Source organism: Colletotrichum chrysophilum (assembly GCF_026319265.1).
Source record: "Colletotrichum chrysophilum strain AFK26 chromosome Unknown scaffold_108, whole genome shotgun sequence".
Taxonomy (NCBI): Eukaryota; Fungi; Ascomycota; class Sordariomycetes; order Glomerellales; family Glomerellaceae; genus Colletotrichum; species Colletotrichum chrysophilum.
The window spans coordinates 55,937-78,201 of record NW_026517395.1 but is presented as its reverse complement, the minus strand read 5'-3'; the positions used below and the strand labels follow the sequence as shown (position 1 = coordinate 78,201).

General features: G+C 53.9%; 10 protein-coding genes across 10 annotated transcripts; 7 read left to right on the top strand and 3 right to left on the bottom strand.

Moving 5' to 3' along the window:
• Nucleotides 1-1,702: 1,702 nt before the first annotated feature.
• On the top strand, nucleotides 1,703-2,529 carry COL26b_010284 (uncharacterized protein; the record flags this gene model as incomplete). Its single annotated transcript, XM_053182990.1, has 2 exons — nucleotides 1,703-2,021; nucleotides 2,324-2,529. 2 exons carry the CDS (start codon nucleotides 1,703-1,705, stop codon nucleotides 2,527-2,529), a joined length of 525 nt encoding a protein of 174 aa, XP_053033061.1.
• Nucleotides 2,530-2,741: 212 nt separating this feature from the next.
• On the bottom strand, nucleotides 2,742-3,232 carry COL26b_010283 (uncharacterized protein; the record flags this gene model as incomplete). Its single annotated transcript, XM_053182989.1, has 3 exons — nucleotides 2,742-2,877; nucleotides 2,950-3,129; nucleotides 3,183-3,232. The coding sequence occupies 3 exons, from the start codon at nucleotides 3,230-3,232 to the stop codon at nucleotides 2,742-2,744; spliced, it is 366 nt and encodes a 121-aa protein (XP_053033060.1).
• A 920-nt stretch (nucleotides 3,233-4,152) lies between these two features.
• On the top strand, nucleotides 4,153-7,688 carry COL26b_010282 (uncharacterized protein; the record flags this gene model as incomplete). Its single annotated transcript, XM_053182988.1, has 7 exons — nucleotides 4,153-4,282; nucleotides 4,338-4,419; nucleotides 4,492-4,679; nucleotides 4,740-4,943; nucleotides 5,735-5,984; nucleotides 6,044-7,148; nucleotides 7,200-7,688. 7 exons carry the CDS (start codon nucleotides 4,153-4,155, stop codon nucleotides 7,686-7,688), a joined length of 2,448 nt encoding a protein of 815 aa, XP_053033059.1.
• A 255-nt stretch (nucleotides 7,689-7,943) lies between these two features.
• COL26b_010281 (uncharacterized protein) lies at nucleotides 7,944-9,203 on the bottom strand (the record flags this gene model as incomplete). Its single annotated transcript, XM_053182987.1, has 3 exons — nucleotides 7,944-8,585; nucleotides 8,643-8,878; nucleotides 8,936-9,203. The coding sequence occupies 3 exons, from the start codon at nucleotides 9,201-9,203 to the stop codon at nucleotides 7,944-7,946; spliced, it is 1,146 nt and encodes a 381-aa protein (XP_053033058.1).
• Nucleotides 9,204-9,794: 591 nt separating this feature from the next.
• Nucleotides 9,795-10,409, top strand: NUO40_2 (NADH-ubiquinone oxidoreductase 40 kDa subunit; the record flags this gene model as incomplete). Its single annotated transcript, XM_053182986.1, has 5 exons — nucleotides 9,795-9,922; nucleotides 9,982-9,995; nucleotides 10,046-10,108; nucleotides 10,161-10,255; nucleotides 10,314-10,409. The coding sequence occupies 5 exons, from the start codon at nucleotides 9,795-9,797 to the stop codon at nucleotides 10,407-10,409; spliced, it is 396 nt and encodes a 131-aa protein (XP_053033057.1).
• A 29-nt stretch (nucleotides 10,410-10,438) lies between these two features.
• On the top strand, nucleotides 10,439-11,350 carry NUO40_1 (NADH-ubiquinone oxidoreductase 40 kDa subunit; the record flags this gene model as incomplete). Its single annotated transcript, XM_053182985.1, has 4 exons — nucleotides 10,439-10,600; nucleotides 10,652-10,810; nucleotides 10,862-11,197; nucleotides 11,252-11,350. The coding sequence occupies 4 exons, from the start codon at nucleotides 10,439-10,441 to the stop codon at nucleotides 11,348-11,350; spliced, it is 756 nt and encodes a 251-aa protein (XP_053033056.1).
• A 386-nt stretch (nucleotides 11,351-11,736) lies between these two features.
• COL26b_010278 (uncharacterized protein) lies at nucleotides 11,737-12,800 on the top strand (the record flags this gene model as incomplete). The annotated part of the gene is made up of 6 exons (XM_053182984.1): nucleotides 11,737-11,759; nucleotides 11,867-12,035; nucleotides 12,098-12,214; nucleotides 12,272-12,389; nucleotides 12,450-12,521; nucleotides 12,574-12,800. The coding sequence occupies 6 exons, from the start codon at nucleotides 11,737-11,739 to the stop codon at nucleotides 12,798-12,800; spliced, it is 726 nt and encodes a 241-aa protein (XP_053033055.1).
• Nucleotides 12,801-13,165: 365 nt separating this feature from the next.
• On the bottom strand, nucleotides 13,166-15,051 carry COL26b_010277 (uncharacterized protein; the record flags this gene model as incomplete). The annotated part of the gene is made up of 6 exons (XM_053182983.1): nucleotides 13,166-13,302; nucleotides 13,360-13,558; nucleotides 13,614-14,389; nucleotides 14,492-14,551; nucleotides 14,657-14,893; nucleotides 14,967-15,051. 6 exons carry the CDS (start codon nucleotides 15,049-15,051, stop codon nucleotides 13,166-13,168), a joined length of 1,494 nt encoding a protein of 497 aa, XP_053033054.1.
• A 1,269-nt stretch (nucleotides 15,052-16,320) lies between these two features.
• Nucleotides 16,321-17,178, top strand: COL26b_010276 (uncharacterized protein; the record flags this gene model as incomplete). The annotated part of the gene is made up of 1 exon (XM_053182982.1): nucleotides 16,321-17,178. One exon carries the CDS (start codon nucleotides 16,321-16,323, stop codon nucleotides 17,176-17,178), a length of 858 nt encoding a protein of 285 aa, XP_053033053.1.
• Nucleotides 17,179-19,740: 2,562 nt separating this feature from the next.
• COL26b_010275 (uncharacterized protein) lies at nucleotides 19,741-21,822 on the top strand (the record flags this gene model as incomplete). Its single annotated transcript, XM_053182981.1, has 6 exons — nucleotides 19,741-19,993; nucleotides 20,048-20,724; nucleotides 20,781-20,894; nucleotides 20,956-21,147; nucleotides 21,201-21,593; nucleotides 21,652-21,822. The coding sequence occupies 6 exons, from the start codon at nucleotides 19,741-19,743 to the stop codon at nucleotides 21,820-21,822; spliced, it is 1,800 nt and encodes a 599-aa protein (XP_053033052.1).
• Between the last annotated feature and the right edge of the window lie 443 nt (nucleotides 21,823-22,265).

Genomic DNA, 22,265 nt, shown 5'->3' with positions numbered 1-22,265 from the left:
CCGTAATGACACAATGGGATGAGCTGAGAGTCACAAAGGCACTTACGCGAACTTGAGGGAGACACCGAAGAGTAGAGTACCAATGTTCGTGGGTTGTCTGATGCTGTTGAGGGCCACAACCGCAGACAACAGAGCGTCGATGATGGTCCTAAAGTGGGCTCGGACAACAGCAGCAGCGATATTAAGCAGACAATGTGGCAAGCACACGGCCGACAGTTACGGACAGTACACAGTGGCCTCGTTGTTGTTGGTAGGTGGTATGCAAGTAACGGAGAGAGAGCGAGCGCCGCAAGGTAGGTTTGCGCCGGAGCGGTAGCTGACGCTCAGACTGTGATGCTGAGCCGTGAATGATGCGGGCGGAAGACCTAGCTGGCGGGAGCAAATGGAGGGCAGGGTTAGGGGAAGAGGGAGGGGGGGATGGAGGGGAGGGAGGGAGGGACGGGGAGGCTTAGACGTGGACCAAGACGACGACGACGACGCCGTCGCAAGGATCGAATGCTCTTGCTGGCGACCAAGAAGCTGCGGTAGCTATTCAATCTCCGGGCGTTCCGGAAGTGAGTGGTTCAGTTCAAACGCACCAGCAGGACACGATAGCTTCCGTTAATGTGGGTAGGTAGTAGTTAGGCAGTCTGGAGAACGGCAGCTGTAAAGATCAGCAGGAGGTGTCGCGGTGGATGGCGGGTGTGATGCTGAAACTGTGGACTACGACGAATGCTTCTCCATGAGCGCGGATGTGAGTAAGTGTGCGCGCAAGTGTTGGGGCAAGGGAGGGGAGGGGTAATTAGGTGCCTGTCTTTTCCAGGTTGTAAAAAAGGTGGCTGTGACGGGAAGGAGCGAAGACGCTTCGAAAGAGGTAAGGTAGGTACAAGCAGCGCCCTCTCTACCTGGCCCTCCATACCTTACCTACACTGTACCTTCGGTGTTGTTGACTGCCATCTAGATGTTTAAGACGATAATAATGGAGCCGAGCGATGAAATACGACGTACTTTGCGTATTCGTATGAATGAAGTGCTCAAGGCATTCGTATCGCATCTACCGAAGTTGCGCGAAAAAGCCCGCTGGCTATTGACTTCCGTTGCGACTCACTCAGCACAGCTCATTCTACCTGCAGATACTGGACTCGCCCACGCGACCTCACCCAGGCTGGGGACCTGGGGAATACGGATACAGGTACCTGACGTACCTTATCTAGCTGTCCATGCGACGAATAAGGTCTAGTGCCTTACTAGGTAACGTGCCGAGGTCTGCGTCATTCAGTGACATTGAACAAAATTCTGCTCCCCGTCGAGTACCTATTATAATTAGGTAGGTACAGTAGTTGACCCCTCCACGCCAACACGTGCAGAACTGCAGTTTTGGGGATTCAACTTACAGGGCCCGGGGCACCCTCAACGATGTGGTAGATTCGTCCCGGCCGGCAACCTTAGGTGCGGGGGGCTAAGGTACCTTAGGTTGTCAGGTTGAACCCCGCCAGAGACAGGAGCAACAGCCGTGCGCAACGGCCACTCGCATCATTCCAGGTTTGTTGATGTTGATTCTCGCTTCAGTTGATGCCCCCCAAACCCATTCGACAGCTTCCCGCGTGAATAGCCACGCCGCGAAAATACTGATACCGACGCTGCGCAGATAGCCACCTACCACGAACACTTCATTGTCGGCAATCTCTATACTCTCCGTATCCACATCACACCGCCTCCTAGCATGGCCGACCACCCCGAGTCCAGCGGCAAGCGGTCGACCTCTCGAACGCGTACGTCGCGTCCCACGACCCCGCTACGCCCCTCCTCCAGATCATCTTTCAGGGAATCAGCCAGAGAAAGCGTCCATGGAGGCGAACCTTTCCCTCTGAACACTTTCGAGCCAGCTTTTGCTGAGCTGTCCGACGCCATGGCCGACCTCGAAGCCAACATGATGCACTTCCAATTGATGCATGAGAGCTTGGCTCGCTTTAGCGAGTCTTTTGCCAGCTTTCTGTACGGCCTCAACATGAACGCTTTCTGCGTAGACTACCCAGATGTGCGTGTGCCCCAACCAGCGGCTTTCTTGCTTTTAGGCGTGGCTGACGTTGGTACAAGGGGCCCATAACAGAATCTTTCCGACGCGCAAGGCAGCAAGAGGAGTCGGGCGCACATTCAGGTACCCCTCGCTTTCAGCGCACAGAATCTGCAGATCATGGATTGCGAACTGACGAGTCTCGTATGCACAGCGCCCACTCGAACAGACACTGGGCCAGAAAATGACGGCGAGATGACCTTTATGTATTTCTTCCAGGCTACCCTAGTACCGCCCTGGACAGTTCCTAACCTACCAACAGGACCACAGATGTTTCTTTCGTCGACAACCCTCCCGCATCCGCCAAGCCGACCCCGAGATTGAAAACACCCGAAGTACGAGGCTCGCGTGTGCCGGCTCCAAGTACTCGTGGCACTTCAGCCCGTGGCGCAAGAGGAGGACGCCGTGGAGCCGCCGAGTCGCAAAGAGGCCGGCCTAGCGGTCTGGCCCGTGCCCGAGGCCGTGGTGTCCGATGAGTATGTTCCATGGAGATTTCGCCATGGCATACGATGCAAGTTGAGGTACTGCTTGCCCACCGCGCCGGATTCTACTGGCGTCAGTGCAGAGGATGTCGAGTGCTGGGAAGTGGGAACGGGATGATACAGAGGCCATTTCAGTTCGTCATAGCGAAAGGGTATCATTCAGTTGTCTACTTTCAAGCCACAGGTAGACGTGTGGGCGGAGACGATCAGGTCTCCATCTCAACCTCCTGGTCGATGGCCCTCTCCGGACCGCCCTTGCTAGGGCCCTTGTTATCCGTTCGAAGACCAACGACAGCCTCGGCTTCCTTCTGGGTGTAGGGCTCCTCCTTGAGCTGCTTGACTCTTAAAGAATAGTTAGCAGTGTGACAATACGAAGAGGACCAAATATGTAGCGGATGCCGACTTGGTACGAACCTGCGCTTATGAGGCTTTCCCTTCTGATGACCGACCAGGCTGATCTCGGTTTCGAACCATTTGGCGCATTCGACGCAATAGTGCTGACCCAAGCCAGGGAGATCCTCAGGCGCCTTCGTGTCCTTCCATTGCCGTAAATGTCGTGGAGAAAGCATGTCGGCCTTGATCTGGTCGACGTCTCTGTCCAGGTTGTCAGAAACGCCCTGAATGCAATGCGAAGTCTTCAGGCCTACCTCAACTTCCTCCGCGTTTTGGTCAATGTCCGCTTGTTTCCCACGCCCATTTTGCTGGCTTATCAGTGATAGTTGGCTGGAAGAGCGAGGATCGCAGGCGCGTTCGGGATGCTGAAGGTGGCAGAATTCCCAAAAATGTAGGTCGAGATGGCAATGGCGGGGCAGAATTTTGGCAGCAACTGTAAAAAAGTTGCTTCACCGCTCACGGGGGTCCGGGTGTCTGTCGGCTCCGGACCCATCAAGCGAACGGGACTGCCAGGTGCACCACACCAGGTACCTACCTAGGTCAGGTAGTGGGCACCCAGGTCACGTTCACTGTTAAGGTAAGGTAGGTACCGATACATACAAGATTGTCAGTGTCCCGGGATAGTAGCCTGGGTCGGGTATGTGACATGTGTAATGTTGCTGGTAGGATAAGATCACGTGGCGATAAGCCGAACGGTCTGGAACTCTGGTCCTTATCTGGCATTTTTGGAGGATCGTCCGAAGAGGCCCGAGAGGGCAGTGGGCATGCGACAGGCTGTCTTCAATTTCCCACTCGCCGCCAGACACGAGCGTGCTTGATCACAACTCGAGGTTCCTGCGTCGCCCGACATCAACTTTCCATCGAAGCGATCGCCCAGAGGATATATCAAGGAAACCCTACCAGAACTGGCCTGCGGAACCCTTGAGGATCGCGCGGAACTGTTGCCGTCGTCGGATCCGAAGAAGGCGGAACAATGGCCTCCAACGTGACGTCCTTCAGCACTCTCAGGGCCCGGTCCTATATCTTTCGGCTACCTCTTTTTACGCGCATCGTGTTGCTCGCAATTGTGGCAGCATGGGCTGCCAGCTTACAACCGGCTTGGGACGTGAAGCAATGGGGCGCGTTGATCCCAGACCAGCTGTCCTTCACGTCGTGTGAGCCCCTCTCGCATCCTCTTTTGCGAAGACCGAATTGCTAATTCTGGCTTCTTCAATAGCGTACCGAATGAATACATATCCCTTCGTTCATGTTAATTTCATCCATGTCATCCTCAACCTTGCCGCCTTGACACCGTTACTGGAGCGATTCGAGGCCGAGTTCGGTACCCTGACGTCTATTGCGCTGTTCATCGGCCGTACGAACTTCCTCATAATATCCCTGCGATCCATCTCTGACTGAACTGTTGGCAGCGCTCTCAACGATTCCGGCTGTCGTATACGTGCTGATCGAGCGATTTCTCTTCAAGGGCAATGTTAGTGTTATGGGCGCTAGGTGAGGAAGAGAACCCAAGACTTGATGAATGTAGGAACCTTGAAATGGAGACTGATGTCTGGCGCATCACAGCGTATGGGTCTTTCTTCTTCTCGGAATGGAGGCTATCCGCACATACAAGACGAACCCTTACTTGACGATTGCGACCCACTCCATTCCTACATGGACAACGCCATTGATCCTCGTTCTGGTCGTTACAGCGCTCGTTCCCGGCACGAGTTTGCTAGGCCATCTATGTGGTGTTTTGGTTGGATATCTTTGTGAGTCACGACGTGCAACCACCCTTCTCATTTTCCGGAACACTAACATTCTGCCTTCAGTTGGTCTCGGATATCTTAAGTTCCTGAGCCCACCGGAGAAGGCATTGCGGTGGGTTGAGTCGAAGCTGAACCTCTTGGGACGTCTGCCTCACTACGTAAGCGTCGACCAGAAGACGTACGGTCGTTTCGGTGTCTTGCCCTCCAGCAGCCACCCTCCCGGTACAAGTGCGCCCATTGCTCTGGTGGGCAGCACGCAGAGACTCGGTCCTTGAAACAGGAACGCCGGACTGTACTATATATTCGATCTATTGCCCCAAGCAGACGAATTGCGTCTTGGTAGGAGTTTGGAGTTACGTTACGGGCAAAAGGGGACATCATTGTGTTGATTCTGGTCCCTCTGCCAGGGGGCTTCTCGTTGTAGTATATTATAAAGTGGGATTCGTTCTCGCCCATTCTCGGAGTGCGCTTAGACCAGCACTTACAAAACCCCAGGTGCTTGAAGTAGAGTTAGTCTGAAAGCCTGAATGATAAGATATTTCATGGGTGTGTAAATTATTTGGCAAAACCTGAATCCCGCACGCCTACCAAAATCGATGGTAGAGGATACAACAGGCAAAAGAAGCTAAATTATACATTTTTTTGACGGGGCCTTTTGACCGGACCCTGGACGATCCCTGCGTATTCGTCGAATTGTGTTTCTCGGGCCTCAATACCCCCGGGCCATCTGATCAGGGGTAGGTAGGTAAGCTTGGCCAACGCGCTCGGATAAATGAATATTTGGGCGCCGATTTCTGGGGTCGCGAAGTTACAGCACAGGTAAGGCACTCGTAGCGTAGGTACCTTACCTTAGCTGACTCAAGGTACGAACAACAACCCCTGGAGATGACGACTGTCTTCAAAAGAATCACCACGCAGACTGGTCGATTAGATTTGTGCGATTGCGCAGCTTGTTGAAGCTGCCGCAGAACGAAATCGTCATGTCACGACTGATATGTGAGGATGCAACCCGCCGTGGCCCTGACTGGCATCGAGCAGCTCTGACTTGTCCCTAATAGCTTCGGCCCTTTCGTTGCGACGCGATCCACGCATCCTCAAGCTTCCGCCCTATATTTCTCTGGCCTGCATCCTCGGTGGTATTGCTTGGCTGTTCCTCCTGCCGCTCAACGACTACTCCCGAAGAACCTACATTTCCGAGAATGCGCTTCTTCCCGGTCAGGTACACACCTATTTCGGAGGCAGCGACCAGAACGTACTGCGGGCGTATAAGCAAGAGGTCAACTCGGTCAGGGACAGGTCCAACTACGAGTGTGTGCACTCCCATTGAAGCACCCCATAGCCACAAGCTGACGGTCATCCCCATCTAGAATCAATGACAAGCTCGAAGGTATCCTGAAGAACGTCGGTCTCAAAGTCGGTCGCCAAAACTACACGTACGAGTCGGCCGGCGACATTTACTCAGGCGAGAATATTTACGCCATCCTACAAGCCCCACGTGGCGATGCGACGGAAGCGATTGTGTTGGTCGCAGCTTGGAGGACGGTCGATGGCCACTTCAATCAAAATGGCATTCCGCTAGCATTGACCCTGGCCCGGTACTTCAAGAGGTGGTCTCTATGGTCCAAAGACATTATCCTGGTTGTTCCCCCCGACAGCAGAACAGGAACCCAAGCGTGGGTCGACGCCTACCACGACTCCCATGACTCCGCCAGAGTGAACTCTCTGCCTCTCAAGTCCGGCGCCCTCCAAGGCGCCATTGCCATTGATTATCCCCAGGAACATCGATTCGAGTCCATCCACATCATTTACGACGGCATCAACGGCCAGCTTCCAAACCTAGATCTCATCAACTCTGTCGTCAATATTGCCGGGGGCCAGATGGGTATGGGAACCGCCATTCAAGAGATGTGGACGCACTCGGACAAGTACCAGGACCGTCTGCGTACTATGCTTCGAGGCATGCTGAATCAAGGCCTGGGACACGCCTCTGGCCCCCACAGCAGCTTCATACCTTACCACGTCGATGCGGTCACACTGCAGCCTTTCGGTGAGGGATGGCACGACGAGATGGGCATGGGCCGTACGATCGAAGGCACTTTCCGGAGTCTGAACAACCTTCTCGAACACCTCCATCAGAGTTTCTTCTTCTATCTGCTCATGCATAAAGAGAGGTTCGTCAGCATCGGCACCTATCTGCCTAGCGCCATGATCTTGGCAGCAAGCTTCACAATCACTGCCATTTCGCTGTGGGTGAAAAGTGGTCATCAAGAACAGCCTCCCATTGTGGTCAAGTCAGAATGTGAAGTCACCGCGAATGATAAGTCTTCCGAAGATGCTTTGCGGGAGACGGACAAACACACGCTTCCCACTAGAGCCGTTGAGCGGGATCTGTTCCTACCACTCGGTGTCGTGGCCATCTGCCAGTTCCTAGGCGTGATTCCGCTGTACGTCTTTAACCACATGCCCGCAAGTGTAAGTTTCGACCAATCCTGAATCCTGAATTCTTTTGCTTTTCTCTGACAGCTGCAACAGATGCTTGCTGGGGCGTACACGGTCTTTTCGCTCACTAATTGTGCTCTGCCCTTCCTCATCTCTTCGCTGATGACATCCGTCTACAACCCCACGGTTCAGCAATACCAGCTCATCAAGTCTTTCTCCCTACTTTTGTTGGGCATGTTTCTCTCCGCTCTAGCCACCCTTAACTTCTCTCTGGCCTTTCTTGTGGGGGTTATGGCCGGTCCACTCTCCTTCATGCACCCATGGCCGCACCATCCTGCCGTTCGGTGGGCTTGCGCGGCTTTCCTTCAACTTATCTCACCTACGGCAGCTCTGTACTCCGTCTCGACTTACTTCAATATTAGCATTGGGGAGGTCCTCAAAGAAGCGGCTTTCGGTTGGGACGTTTGGGGCATGTACACGCCTGTCATAATCTGGGGCGTGTGGTGGCCTGCTTGGCTGATGGGTTCGGTTATTGTGCTCGGGAACCCTGCGTCCTCAGCGAAAAGGGCTTAATTCGAGTCATTGGCATTCAAGAAAAAACAGTGAGGCGTTATAAGAAGAGGGCATGTTTTCGAGCAACCATTAAATCAGGACTTGTATATCAGAGGCATGGAGGCCGTTGTCGTTTGTTTGTCATCAGAATCATTTTGGCCCACCATCAAGGGCCAGTTTCTCTTCATCTCTCTAATTCTAGTGGTGTACACTGGTCTTTCCTACCGACCAACATTACAGACGCCTTTTTGGTCAGCCCGTAATCTTTCCTCTTCCCTAAGCAGCCCACACATCGCCACCGGTCGTCTCGATCCAGTTTCCCAGCTGGTTAACCTGAGAGTCCCAGTCAAGCAGCCGCTGGCGCATGTTGGCAATCTGCTTCATGTCAAGAACCTTCGGCTGGACCCAAGTAATGTGCGCAACCTCATCCACTTGGTCAATGTTTCCACGCAAGAGACCCAGGCTCAGGGCCTTCATGATCAAGTGTTCAATCTCGTCAGGGCGAACCTTAGTCTCCTGAGCGATGGTGCTGAAAGACATAGCGCGGTCGTGGGGCGGGCGGCGGAAGACGGCCTCTGTCAGAGCAGCCAGGTAGATCTTCTGGCGCAGGTGGCCTGCATTCTCGTTGAGGAGTTCCTTTGAGCGCATCTTGGCAGAGAGAGCCTCGAATCCCTGGAGGTCGCCACGGTTGAAAGCGAAGAGCAGGTCGCGGAACCACGAGTCCTGGGTTCCCTTGAGGGCATCGAGGATGGGGTGCAGAAGAAGCTCGCCAAAGTTGTAGATGGTGTCGGATACCAAGGCGGCGATGCTGAGGTGCAGCGCCCGTCTATGGCGCTCTTGAGCTGTGAGAGAGTTGAGGTCGATGCAGGCGAGGTATAGGAGGGCATTGCGGTAGTATGCGGCAAAGTCCATCTTGCGCTACGAGAAATTTCTGTCAGTAACGGCCCGAGATCAATAATACCACAATTTTCCTACCTGGTAGTAATTGGCATTCGCATCGTAAAAGGCGGCGTGAACAATAGTCTCGACCGAATCGAAGCTGTCCAGTATTCTCTCGGCCGAATCGAGGTCCTTCCTGGCGCCGTCCATATCCTCCAAGTTCAACTTTACTCTAGCAACGGCGACAGATGCGTACACCAGAGCATCTTGTGAGTTCTCGCTATCGACCTTCTTCGCAACACCCTGAAGGAAAGAGAGGCGCTCCTCGTCGTCTATGCCGTCTTTGTCAGTGTCCCACCATCACTGGTCAAGGTCCCAATGCTTCTTACCCTTGCATTCCGTGGCGGCCTTCAAAGCCAGATCAACGAGCTTAAGCTGGTTTATCTTATCCGCAAACTTGAGGATGAAGACCTTGTAGAAGGACAGCCGCTGGGCCTTGCTGCCTGGGTGGCTAAAGAACTGACCCAGAGCATCAGTAAGCTGGTGCCACAGCTTCCGCTCCCAATAGTTCTCGAACTCCAGAACAAGGTGCTGAAGCTCCTCGGGGGCCTCGTCGCGCTGCTCCGCCAGGAAATCGGGAATTGTGTCAACGTTCATCTTCGTGGAGGTGGAGGTGGAGGTTGAGGTTGAGGCTCGTGTGGTGGGGTGGGATAGCTTCGAGTGCCCGGGGCGACGACACAATCGAGGCTGATTGCGATGATCGCGGTTTCGTTTCGATTCGTAGGTATGTGGTAGAGGCGCTACTGCCTAGAGACCGGGTGTCTGTTTTGGTGGTGCCAAACGCCGGAAGCTTCGTGTAGTTGTAAAGCAGCTGGTATGTGATGGATGCAAGCTCCGGAGCGGAGGGACGATGCACATAACGCGGCTAGCCAGCAGCCTGGTCAGTCAGCTACGTGCTGCCTACCTAAGGTACCTACCAACTCTTGCTACTCAGGACGCTTTGGGACTGACAATCCTTACCTAAGCCGCGAAGTGAGGTACGGTCCCGACCGGATCCATGCTACAGCCAATGGCCGTTTTTCCGATCCTATGACCAAATCTGGTCCGTGCCTCCACGTGACCCGCCTGTCCGCCGCCCCGGTCTGGATGAAGCTCGCGACTTTGGAGCTTTCGGCTACGCTTAAGCATTCAAGTGGCAGTCAATTGGGAGGCTATCGCACTCATTCATTGCCGCCTCGATATCCGACAATGGCCTCCTTTCCGACCGCCGTGCGGTCAACCCAGAAGGTTGCGCACAATGTCCTGAGAAGGCAGCCCATTTCTGATGTTGCCATCACCCGGACGGGCAAGCCTATCCTACGAACACAGGGCGGAAGGTAGGCGAACGGTTCAATTGCGCGGGCAAAGAGTACTGCTGACACCATGTTCTTCCTAGACACTCCCTCGGCGGTATGCTTTCCTTCGCTCGACTCGGAACTTTATCTAAAAACGAATCACAGGACACACTGCGACGGTATTTGGCGCAACGGGCCAAGTTGGACGGTACATCGTGAACAGACTTGGTACGTCGCGGATATCTTCGACGATGGCAGCACATCTGACTCTCCAATATAGCCCGCCAGGGATGTACGGTCGTCATTCCCTTCCGTGAGGAGATGGCCAAGCGGCATCTCAAGGTCTCTGGTGATCTGGGCAGAGTCGTCTTCATTGTATGGTCTCCCTACAACAGAGGGGTTCATCGCGATCAATGGCTAAACATTACGTCAGGAGTACGATCTCCACAACACCCAGTCAATCGAGGAGAGCGTCAGACATTCGGATGTAGTTTACAACCTGGTCGGCCGAAACTATCCCACCAAGTAGGTTATCTGTATGCAGGGGCACCGGGGACAATGGCTAAGAGCGCACGCAGGAACTTCTCGCTGGAGGATGTTCACGTTGAGGGAACCGAACGTATAGCTGAGGCTGTTGCCAAGTACGACGTGGATCGCTATATTCACATGTCGAGTCACAGCGCCAGCCTGGACTCCCCATCCGAGTTCTACCGCACCAAGGTTAGACACAGAATACTCAAGACAAAAGTGATGGACTAACCAGTCCAATAGGCGCGCGGAGAGCAGGTCGCCCGCAGCATTTACCCCGAGACGACTATCGTGAGACCGGCACCCATCTTCGGCTTCGAAGACAACCTTCTCCTTAAGCTTGCCAGCGTTATGAACCTGTTCACTGCCAACAACATGCAGGAGAGATTCTGGCCCGTTCACGTACGTTTGAAACACGAATATTAGTTGAAACGCGGGCCCTGACACTTGTAGTCTATCGACGTAGGTCAGGCTCTCGAGCTGATGCTCTACGATGACAGCACCGCTGGCCAGACTTTCGAGCTCTACGGTCCCAAGAACTATTCCATGGCCGAAATTGCCGAGTATGTCGACCGCGAAATCTTCAAGAAGCGCCGACACATCAACGTTCCGAAGAAGGTCCTCCAGCCTGTTGCCGGTCTGTTGAACAAGTTCCTTTGGTGGGACGTCATGTCCGCCGACGAGATCGAGCGTGAGTTCATCGACCAGGAAATCGACGAGACAGCAAAGACGTTCAAGGACCTCGGCATTGAGCCCGGTGACATCGCCAAGTTCACCTACCACTACCTGGTAAGACCGCGTGTGAGGTTTATCTGGAGATGGCCGATACTGACTATGCTGCAGCAAGGATTTCGCAGCGGCAACTTCTACGACCTCCCCCCAGCAACAGAGAAGGAGAAGAAGGAGGAGCGCAAGTACCTGCACGTTCTTGACGACCAGTAAGCCTGGATCCCATTTTTTGGGGAGGGATTGATTCTGGGCCAGCAAGTCGTTTAGAGTGTAAATATTAGTCAGCTAGACAAGTTGCAAAAGTCGAGGAATTCATGTACAGTCTGAATACGTCATTTAAGAGTGCAAGTCTAACTGCGGCCGTGAGATTGTTCGTAGCGGTAATCATCACGTAAAGGTTGGCCGTGCCAGCTGATTCGTTGAGGTTGCTGTGCTGGGTTTTGACGCTCAAAATAGGGTCCCCCACCCTCTTTTTGCCGTTTACCTCGCGCTGCAATTACCAAAATCCAAGTGCTCAGTTGATCCACCACATAGCTCTCGTCGACCGTCGAGCCGTACTGACCTGAAGAAGCGGATCCCTTACTGGACGTAGACTCAATATGGACAGTGACGACGAGCCTCTGTAAGTCGTTTGTTAGAACCGTCGGAAATTTTCTCTCCAAACGCACCCCCACTAATGGAACGCCCCTCGAAAAACCATGGCAGAAACTGACTTACATCAATCAACAGCACCCTCTCTTCTCACGCTCTCGCGGCCCTGGCTGAGTTCAACGCCGAGAAAGATGCCCATCAGGAAAAGTTTGAGAAACTCAAGGCGCAAGCCGAGGCCAATGCTGCCGGCGGTGCTCCTCTTTCCATGGAGGCTTTCACTGAAGACTGGAACGAGTCACAGTTTTGGGTACGAACCATTGAAGTCCTCATTTCACTCAATGTCGTACGTACTGACTTCCTGGGGCGCAGTATTCCGACGAGACGGCAAACCTGATCGCCGGCCAGCTCCTAGAGGGTGCTGGCGAGGGCATGACCATTGGCGTTGTGTCTGCGCCCAGCGTGTTTGTTGCGCTGCGGAACTTGCTAGTATGGTTATCAGGGACAGCAACCCTTTTGCAGGCGCGTAACTAAAGTTGGGAACAGAACGCCCGCGGTCACACTCTGGGACGGCCTAAGGTTTTGCTCCTTGAGCACGACATGCGGTTCAACGTTTTCCCCGAGTTTGTCTTTTACGATTTCCAGCAGCCGTTCAAGCTTCCAGGTGCGTCATTCTTGGCCACAGATTTGTGAAAGAATAGTGTTTTGATACCCGATGCTCCAGTTGAGCTGAAGGGCGCGATTGATCGCATCGTTTGCGACCCCCCGTTTCTCAGCGAGGATTGCCAGACGAAAGGTACGAAATCCTAAATCGTTACTGAGCCTCCGAAGCGCTGACAATAGCGCAGCTGCCATGACGGTGCGGTGGATGATGAAGTCTAACCCCACTTCCAAGGGACGAGTAGTTGTCTGCACAGGCGAGAGAATGGAGAGTCTTGTCAGCAAGGTTTACAAGGCACTGGGCGTTAAAACCACGACTTTTGAGCCCAAACATAGCAGAGGTCTTAGCAACGAGTTTTACTGCTACGCCAACTTTGAGTGCAAAGACTGGAAGTGGAGGAATGAGGCTAGTTGAAGAAGCAGGAGGAGCACTTTTCTCTTGGCTTTGGACGAGCTCTTATTACAGAGACCAAACAGTTCCCTCCGATGTGAATTGAAATAGTAGTACACTTCGCTGGTTTCTCGCTGTTCTATACAAAGATGGCCTTTCCCCGGTCGCCAGGTTATGTGATGCCAATGCTTGCCATCCAATGCGTTTGATGTCTGCCAAAGACCCAAACCTAATGTTGATGCAAGACCGAGATTCTTTCCAACGCCAACAAAATGCTAGTCCTGACACCTTTCCCGTTTTCCCAGACTATCAACCCCTGCCCACGCTCCTTGTTATCGAACGCTGTTCATCATGTGCTCGGCGTAACATGTGCTCTTTCCCGGTGGAGATTACGAGAGGGAGCGGATTATGTAGAAGAGTAGATAGGGTTGGGCACTAAGCACATCCGACTTCGACGCCATTTCGACCTTGTGGTCGTTGAACTTGAACCACTGGTCGCCCACTCGACAGTAGGACACGTAATGGCCTGGCAAAAGGAGTTAGTGCTGAACTGCAGCTGCCTTGTTCTCCGGAAATTACTTACCGGTGTCGATTTCGCCGACATGGACGACAACACTGAGTAGGTCGTATGTGCAGGATCTGCCCAGCTCGTGCGCATCCTTGGCTTCCGTTCCTCTGCCTCGGCTCGTGTATGGCAGCATATTGAGCTGCAGTGGAAAGTTGACGACGGTGTCAATCTTTGACGGCGCCCTGTCGTGGCGACCTTGCTTGTACTCGAAGCGCTATTCTACCAGGTTAGTGGCACGCAATGATGGCTCAAGCGAAAGCCGGACTGACCTTCAGCTGAATGGCAAGCACGTTGGGCAGACGCTTAATACTGGTATTTCTTCGTGCTTGCTGCATGCCGTTGCAATTGTGGCAGCGGTACTCGCACTTGTCGTACTTGACGTACTCCTCGTCCAGACATTCTTGAAGTGTCAGGCTCGGGATTTTCTGGCCGCCCTTTTTCCTCTTATGAGCAAGGTTTTCGAGTCCCAAGCTGAGATCGAGGAAAGATTGCACGGCGTTCGTGACACCGCCGCAGTTTTGGCACGTCGTGGAGCTTTGAAGCTTGCCGTAGAATGTCTGGTGAATGATACAGTTGCAGGTATGCTCGCTACCCGTCTCCGGCTTCTTCCCATCCCCATTGCGTTCATGTAGCTCCTCGGCTAGGAACTGAAAGAACTCGTGCGCGTCCTGTTCCTTGGTGGTTACAAGGTTTTCGAAAGCCTTTTTCTCCGAGATCCAGAATCCAGACAGGATACTAGCCGCTGTAAAGCCGTTGGTATTCTCAACTGCATAAAAGTCCTGGAACATATCGTCCATGGCACAGCTCAGGCAGTTTGTCAATTGGCAATCGTTGCTCTGGTGTCCATCACTCAGGTAGAAGTTCCGCAGCATGGGGTTGTGAAGGAAGCTCTGCAGCACGACGTTCTGATAGCAAGTAGCACCAGCGTTATATATGCCACGCAGGCCATTAGCCTTGCAGGAGGCGGTTGTCGTGTTGGTGGAGATGTATAGGGGGTTGTCCTTGATGCTGTCGGAGAACATCTCATCATGCTTTCTCTTGCGGTCTGGCACTCGTCAGCACTCGTCTACATTGGCTGTCTCTCCTGCTATCCATCCTAAAACAAGTGTTTGGGTAGTCAACATTCTCTTGTGGAGATTCAGCTTACTTGAAAAGGTTCCTGTGCCCATCTTGCGCACACGCAGTTCCTCAAGAGTGGGGTCCCATACTAGGTCATCACATATTTGACAGTAAAGAGCCCCGCTGCGGGAATCAACATCTGACCAGGTCAGTAGGTGGCAAAGGAGCCGGTTAGTTAGAAAGGGGAACTAACAGAAGCGGTGCTGCTTCTTTGTGCCGTGCTTGAGACGATCGTCCTCGGTGACAATGGTTGAGCACTGCAGACAGAGGTAGTTGGATGTGAGGGAAGTAATCGCTTGTCCATCAGGATTCTTAGACGTCTGAGGTACAATTGGAGTTCCCTCAAAGATGTTCTTCAGTATCATCTTGTAGTGAAACACGGATGAGTTCATGACATCCTGTGACTGGGAGAACAGTTTTTGAACATGCTCTAGTGTCGGTCAGCATTGTCTAGGATTTCACAGCAGCGCATCTAATTCCGAATGGAGAAAGGGTCTACGAACCACAGCCAAAGACCGGTGTGCCTGGAACTGGCGACTTGAGCTTAGCGGTCTTGGGAGACATTGGTGTTGTTGGTCGCGCAGACATGTTGTTTGTAGTAGACCAGCCAGGTCCTCGGCGGACTTGAGCCTTGTGTCTTGGAAGAAAATCTCTCTGGGTTTATTTCTTCTGTTTTCTTTTCCCCTTGTTCTGTTCGCCGATAACAGTGATAGGGGTGGCTTGTCCTTAGAGAGTTGCGACAGCTATGAGAAAGTTGCCTTGTGATGGAGAGAAGAGTCTCAGAGTAGTAATTATGGGGAGGAGGGTGATCGGCAGCGCAGGTCGGAAGGCGACGACAACGGCAGGGAATCTGCGACGACACCAATTGTTAGCTTCAAGGATACGAACATAGAATGGAAAAGCCGTAGCAAACAGAAGACGCATTCACCTCCGTCAACGGCCAATACAAGGCTACTATAGGCTTGCCGGGGATGGGCTGGCAGCAGTTAATCGTTCGATGAAGCTGCTCAAGACACTGGTTCAACGGCGCAAGCCAGGTGTTGCAGGCGGCAGCTCTGCTCGCGAGGCGCCGAGCCCAGGGAACCGCGTTCGAGACGGCGTGGCGACGGACGGAAGCAGTCGCGGTCTGCAGCAATCAGACAGCACCTGGAGATCGCCTGGACAGGACAGAGGGCGAGCAATTTGGGGGGTTTTGGACGATCCCTGGAAGATGCAAATGTCGAAGCTGGCGCCGCGTGCACAGACGAGAACACTTGCAGGCCGTCCTTTAGCCTTCTGCTCGTACCTTAGTAGAGACGGGCGCGAGAAGAACCTCAGCCAACAGCATTAATTCCACCTTATCGGCACCTGATCGGGGGGACCGTTTCTTATCGATAAGAACTGAGGTGACCTTATCCGCCTGCCGCCTCGCCCCTGAAGGCAGACATCACAGAGGTTGTTCCACTGGCGCCCAGGGAACTTTTTAGTGGGGGTGTAGCTGGGATCAGCCCCCAAGGGCCTGAAGGGGTGGTTGTCACTGGCAATAGAGTAGAAACCGATGTGATGAGGTAAGCGTCCATGCCTACCTTGGGAGATAGGGCGCCTTTCGTCTCAGCCAACCTCGGCATCTTGGCTGCAACCCCTCGATTGCGCCTTCACCCATCTGCACGGCGACTTGGTTTGCTTATATTCAAACAATTCCATCGCAGATCATAGAGGTTCAAGGACACATAAGACGACGGGACAACAATGCGGGGTCTGCTCCGAAGCGCACTCTCAAATTGTAACTCCAACGCCGGTCCGTGACTAAGACGACTGCACAGCTTCGCCCCTCCGAATCGCGAACATTTCGGCTCTGCTTACAGCCACAGCGTCAAAATGGCAACGAAGCTTGTCTCTCTTCCCGAGGTCGAGCGCCTGAGTCCCCTCTGTATACGCATTCTGGGCGGCAACCCGGGAAAATTCACACTACAAGGCACCAACACATATCTGCTCGGCCGGGGCAGCCGCCGTATCTTGATCGACACCGGCGAAGGCTTGCCGTCATGGATTGCTGCTGTCAAGTCCACTTTGGAGCAAGAAAAGGCGACAATTGAGACGGTTCTGATCACTCACTGGCACCGAGACCACCAGGGTGGTATTCAGCAGCTCTTGGAGCTGTCGCCAAATTCCAAGATCTTCAAGAATCAGCCCGAGGAAGGCCAGTCGGACATGGCGGACGGGCAGAAGTTCGCCGTTGATGGGGTCAGCCTTACGGCTGTCTTTACCCCCGGGCACACTGCGGATCACATGGCTTTCGTCTTGGAGGAAGAGGACGCCATGTTCACGGCAGACAACGTCTTGGGGCAGGGCACAGCCGTATTTGAGGACCTCGCCACATACCTCAATAGTCTGGAGAAGATGAGGCACCTGTTCAAGGGCAGGGCGTACCCAGGTCATGGGCCAGTGATTGACAACGGCCCATCCAAGATCATGGAGTATATCAACCATCGAAAGACCAGAGAGGAGCAGGTCATCCGAACACTGCGATCCAAGAGAAATGTCGGTTCCGATGGAGGCCCGTCAGACGCTTGGACACCCATGGAGCTGGTCAAGGTTATTTATCGTGATGTTCCAGAGGAGCTGCATGTCCCTGCGTCCAGCGGAGTCATACAAATTCTTGAAAAACTCGAGAGGGAAGATAGGGTTTCACAGAGCGGCGATAGATGGACGTGGAGGGGATATTCGTCGTTGTAAAGCACCTACTAAGTTATAAAGTCCTAAGCAGTCCGACAGGCTTTGGCGGGTTGGCGGGGCTTCGGGGCCGAAGACGGGAACCCGCGGCGGCAAGATGGCCTGTCTAAGGTCGGGTAGAGCGTGGCTTGACCGTAAGGTGCCTTACGAAGATGAGGTAGCGAAGCGGGGAAACCGCGCGCTGCCAGGAGCTGGATCGCATCATGGTAGAGTCACAATCCGGACGTTTCCGCGATGGAGACGGAATATTCAAATAGAAGGCCCGTAACTGTCAGTGTAAGTAAGTCTGGCGTGTTCTTAGATGCCGCCGAAGCAGTGCCAACAGGCAGGCAGGCAGACAGACCAACAGACAGGGCATTCGGAAGGTTCGGACGAGCCGGGCATCTTGTGACGGGGCGGAACCTCAGTACCTGGGCCTACCTTAGGTACCTACCTTAAGGTACCTACACTAGGTAGGTCACTACGGGATGACGTCCAGCGCGTGGCCAGCGAGGTTAACAGTGGGGCATCGCAGCGCTTCTGGACGGCAGCTTCAAGACGCGTGGGTAAGGTACCTAGGTAAGGTAGTTATGCAATTCAATTAGTTACCAGCGCGTACTCAGTACCTTACCTCGCTGTCGTGAGTCACAACACTTGAACTCCTTACGTTACTTGATGGCGCTCTCGGCGTGGTGATGTGGCGGTCGGTGTTGGGGTCAAAATCTCACCCACCATTTCTTCTGGCCCTGTACAGCGGCCTGCGAACCCGTGATCGATGCGGGTCGGACTCCGACCTGAGTCCGGATTCCACGGGAGACAGAAAGAGAGTGCCGGTAAGTTTGGGTGGGGGCTACACAGGGAGCGCGGGATCACGATTTTGATGGATGGATCGGACGCAAGAATTTCGCTCCGTGGTAAGGTATGTCTCCATAAGGTACGCACGGCTAAGCGAGTCGCAGCGGTGAGAGAAAACGGAGGGGAACCGGATGTTGTATCTCAAAACGCCGGGTGGTCCATTACGAGTGCCGAAGAGCGTGTCTGGAACGGACTTTGTCTGCTGTCCTCTTTTCCTCCGTTATTGCATATAAGGAGCCGTCTTGGCAAGTTTTCAGCTCCATCTTGGCTGAGCTTCATCTACGACAACCGATATCACGTACAAAGTATGTTTGACATGAACTGAGGCTGACTTGGCGCTTCCCGCATCAGCCGGCATTCCGTTGATGATTATTAACGGCATTGCAACGCCTAAGGCGTAGGCATGAGCTCGCACATGGCTGACCTCTGCGCACTGCATCCCCCACCCCGCTGCGACGAATAATAGTACATGGCTGACACAACGTCGTCTCCAAGGAGCTTGGTAGGGATGGCACCATGACGCCCACGTTGCCTCGCGTCTCCCGCATGACTCAAATGCAAGCCCGGTCTTGTGTGGAGGGGCAGAAGAAGAATCTTGGCTCGCATGTCCGTTGTCTGGCGTGTTCGACGCCGTAGGTCTTTCTCGACATCTCCGCAGGTCTTTTCTGAAATATCCAGACTTCCGGCCAAGGATCATCAGACAGACCATACGGATAGGCGGTGCGGCAATCGGCTCGTAGGGCTTGGCGATCCATCGATAGCAGCCCGCCCCTACTGTGCCAACCCTGGATGCGCCGCACTGTCCTTGCGAATGCCCTCCTTTGCTGCGCGAAATTGGCCTGTACACAGTCCAATGTCGTCACCACCGCCCTTCCCACAATCACGAACACAGGGAAAAATAAAGCTCAGCCGGCACGCGGCTCGCAAAGATGCAGGGCTCCCCGCCGTAACCACACTCAGCTTAGCGTCTAGTGAGCGGGCAGCACTGCAGCAGCTCATCCCTGCCTGGTTCCCCCACTTGGGAGGAAAGACGAGGAAGAAAAAAGATTTTAGGATCCAGGTGGCACTTCACACCTCCACCGTTTCCGCGCCGGCGAGCAGCCGTAACTCGGGTCGGTGGGTTGTCGTTCACTTAGGTAACTCAACCCCCAGTAACGCGGCGTCGTCTACTTTCTTCGCCGACGTCCACTGGATGCCTCCGGAACCCTCGGAGTCGGCCTTTGTGCTTTGGTGCCATCGACTTACACACCACCATGGAACCCAGCCAGCCCTACTCGGCCAGGCCTCACCTCTTCTTGAACGTGGACACCTCAATTTTGGCAGTCACTGCCTTCGCCGAGTACTGCCCAGAAGCTACCTAGCTACCTTGACGTGCCTACTTTACCTGATCTTGTCACGAGTACCGTCTCTGTAGCTTGCCCAAAACCCCGCCGCGAAATATGGACTTCTCTCGGCCTCCGCTCCGGCGCTGTTCAGTTCTTGCGTTTGTTGGCTCAATCCACATGCCGCAGAGTACTTGTATTCCGGCTTCGCCCTTGCTGGATCCCTGAAGCTTTACCCCTCCATCTCATCCCTCTCACTTCCACGTAAAGCTGTTCTCGGGAGCAAACCACGTGAGCCCCAGGTTGTTGAATACATCATACGGAATCCCGAGGTTCTATTTGCGCCTACTTAGAGCTGGCAGCAGCTCTACCATCTCTTGAGCGAAATCGACACTTTCCCTACTCCCAGATGAAACAACCCATCGAGAAGCTCACCACACTAGTGGTCTTGGGCCTCATGCCCTTGGTCTTTGCCCATGGTGCTCATGAAGACGGCGGAGACGGCATGTCCATGAATATGGATATGCCCCTCGGCGCCGCAGAAGAACCCAAACCCAACGATAGCTACCCACCAACATATTTCGCTCTCGCAGATCATGCCGGTGTCATGTACGCGCACATCGGGGCGATGGTGCTTGCCTGGGTCTTCGTTCTGCCAGTTGGTGAGTCTGCCAAGGTAACGCCGAGAATGCGACGCCGACTAACATACCCTGCAGCCGTCATGCTTTCAATCGCGCGCTCACGGTATACGCTGGCGCTCCAATTTATCTTCCTTGCGATGAATGCGCTTGGCGTAGTCCTGGCCACGGTCTACAACGCCAATACCCCCGATCTGTATCCTAACAACGCTCATAGCAAGCTTGGCTGGCTGGTGACCTGGGTCGTGTCGGCGCAGGTCTTAATCGGGCTGCTAGGAAAGGTTGCCGGCGCTTCGAGTAGCCGTAATTTTGAAACATACAACAAGAACGAGTACCAGTCCTTCATTCCCGTTTCTACAGCCGCTATGGCTGAGCACCACCGCATGAATGGGTCGCCATTTGCCAACAAGTACCGACTGTCCAATGACAGCGGACAGGGCACCGAGCCTTGTACCGAGTCACTTCGAAGCCACTCCCGGTCTTCCTCTTCGAACGAAGTCTCTCCGCGCGTCTCTGATGTCCACCGCAAAGAATATGTTGAGGATGGCGACGAATTGGAGGACGGTCCATCCATGCCTATGCTCACTGTCAGCCACGAGAACAAGGCCGGCTCGCTAATCGCGAAGGTGACGGGAAAGATCTCTTCTAGAGTGCGGAAAGGCCTGCTCTGCGTCTACAACTTTGTTGACAGGACCATCCTACCTCTGGGCTTCGCTACATTTTGCTTGGGCATCGTGACCTACGGGAGATTCTTCGTAAGTGCTGAAAAACACTACCGTGCACAAATTATGCAAATGCTGACTCGACATAGGAGGGCAATGGGATCTTTAGCGGTCTGGCGCATTGGATCAAGGGTGGAATTTTCTTCTGGCTTGGTTTGCTAACCCTCGGCCGGTGGACCGGCAGTTTCGGCGAACTCGGATGGGTGAGTTGCGGCCCGTTTCCGGAGGCCATCGGCCCCGTTTTGCTGATTTGTGGTCCGACAGGCGTGGAACCTTCGGCCGATACGAGCCGACGGCAAGTGGCGGCCCTCGGCGGAATTTGTCGAGAGCGCCCTCATTTTCGTCTACGGCTCAACCAATATTTTTCTTGAGCATCTCGGAAACTGGGGAGGTGAATACAGCGCCCAGGACTTGGAGCACATTTCAATCACGGTCCTGTTCATCGGTGGTGGGATGGTAAGTTTGGTAGTAGACGCCTCGAGACGGGGTTTGCTAACACGCGGAAACAGTTTGGCATGCTCATCGAGTCGAGCCGCATCCGTGATCTCTTGAATACATCCGTCGTCGATATCGCTACAACCAATCTGGAGCAGACATATGACGACGAGGAGCGCGAAATCCTGCAGCCCCCGAAGCAATATGGAGTCTCCATCAACCCCATTCCGGCGCTCGTCATTCTCCTCCTGGGGATCATGATGAGCTCGCACACCCAACACTCGATGATCTCAAGCATGGTGCACAAGCAGTGGGGCAACCTTTTGACGGGTGCTTCGTTTGCGCGAGGCTTCACTTACGTGATCATGTACCTGAAGCCTCCCAAGTCTGTTCTCCCGTCTCGGCCTCCAACGGAGCTCCTGGCCGCATTTGGCTTGATCTCTGGAGGCATCATCTTCATGGCCAGTGTGAGTCGCCGTCTTCCGCAGTTTTTCCTCGTGAGATTTTCCAACTAACGAAATCCAGGCTAGCGACACGGTCGATGGAATGATCCATTACGAGCTTGATGCCATGTTCATGTATACTGTGACCATGGGACTGGTGGGTGTCCTGATGGCATGGGAGATCATCGTCCTTGCCATCAAGGGCTGGGCAGTGCGCAAAGAGGCCGGCAGGCAATCCTACAGGCTCGCTTGAACGCCTTGCACCTACAACGGTATGGTGGTGGTGATAATGATAATGGCAGTGTGGAACGCTGCGCGACATTGCGACGGCGCAGTCATGGACGAGTGCGATAAACGACATTGGTGCCCTGGTGTATGGTTTGATTTTGGTCCCTGATATCCAGAGATACCCCCTTATACTTAGACGGCCAAGGCAGCTGGCATTTTAATGATGATGATGTATACACGATGCCGCATTTGATACCTTGGTTGCTCTGATGATTGTTATTAAGCTTCCTTCACACATGATGGTTTGTCCCTGGTCACGCCTTCGCTTGCCGATCTTGACGCGCTCTCAATACTCTCATGGCTCCGTTCACCGCTTCCTCCTGAGCGCAGCAACAATATCCCGTCCTAACCCCCTCTGGCGCCTTCAGCTGGCTCTAGTTGATGATGCAAGCGCGCCTGGCTGAAGCC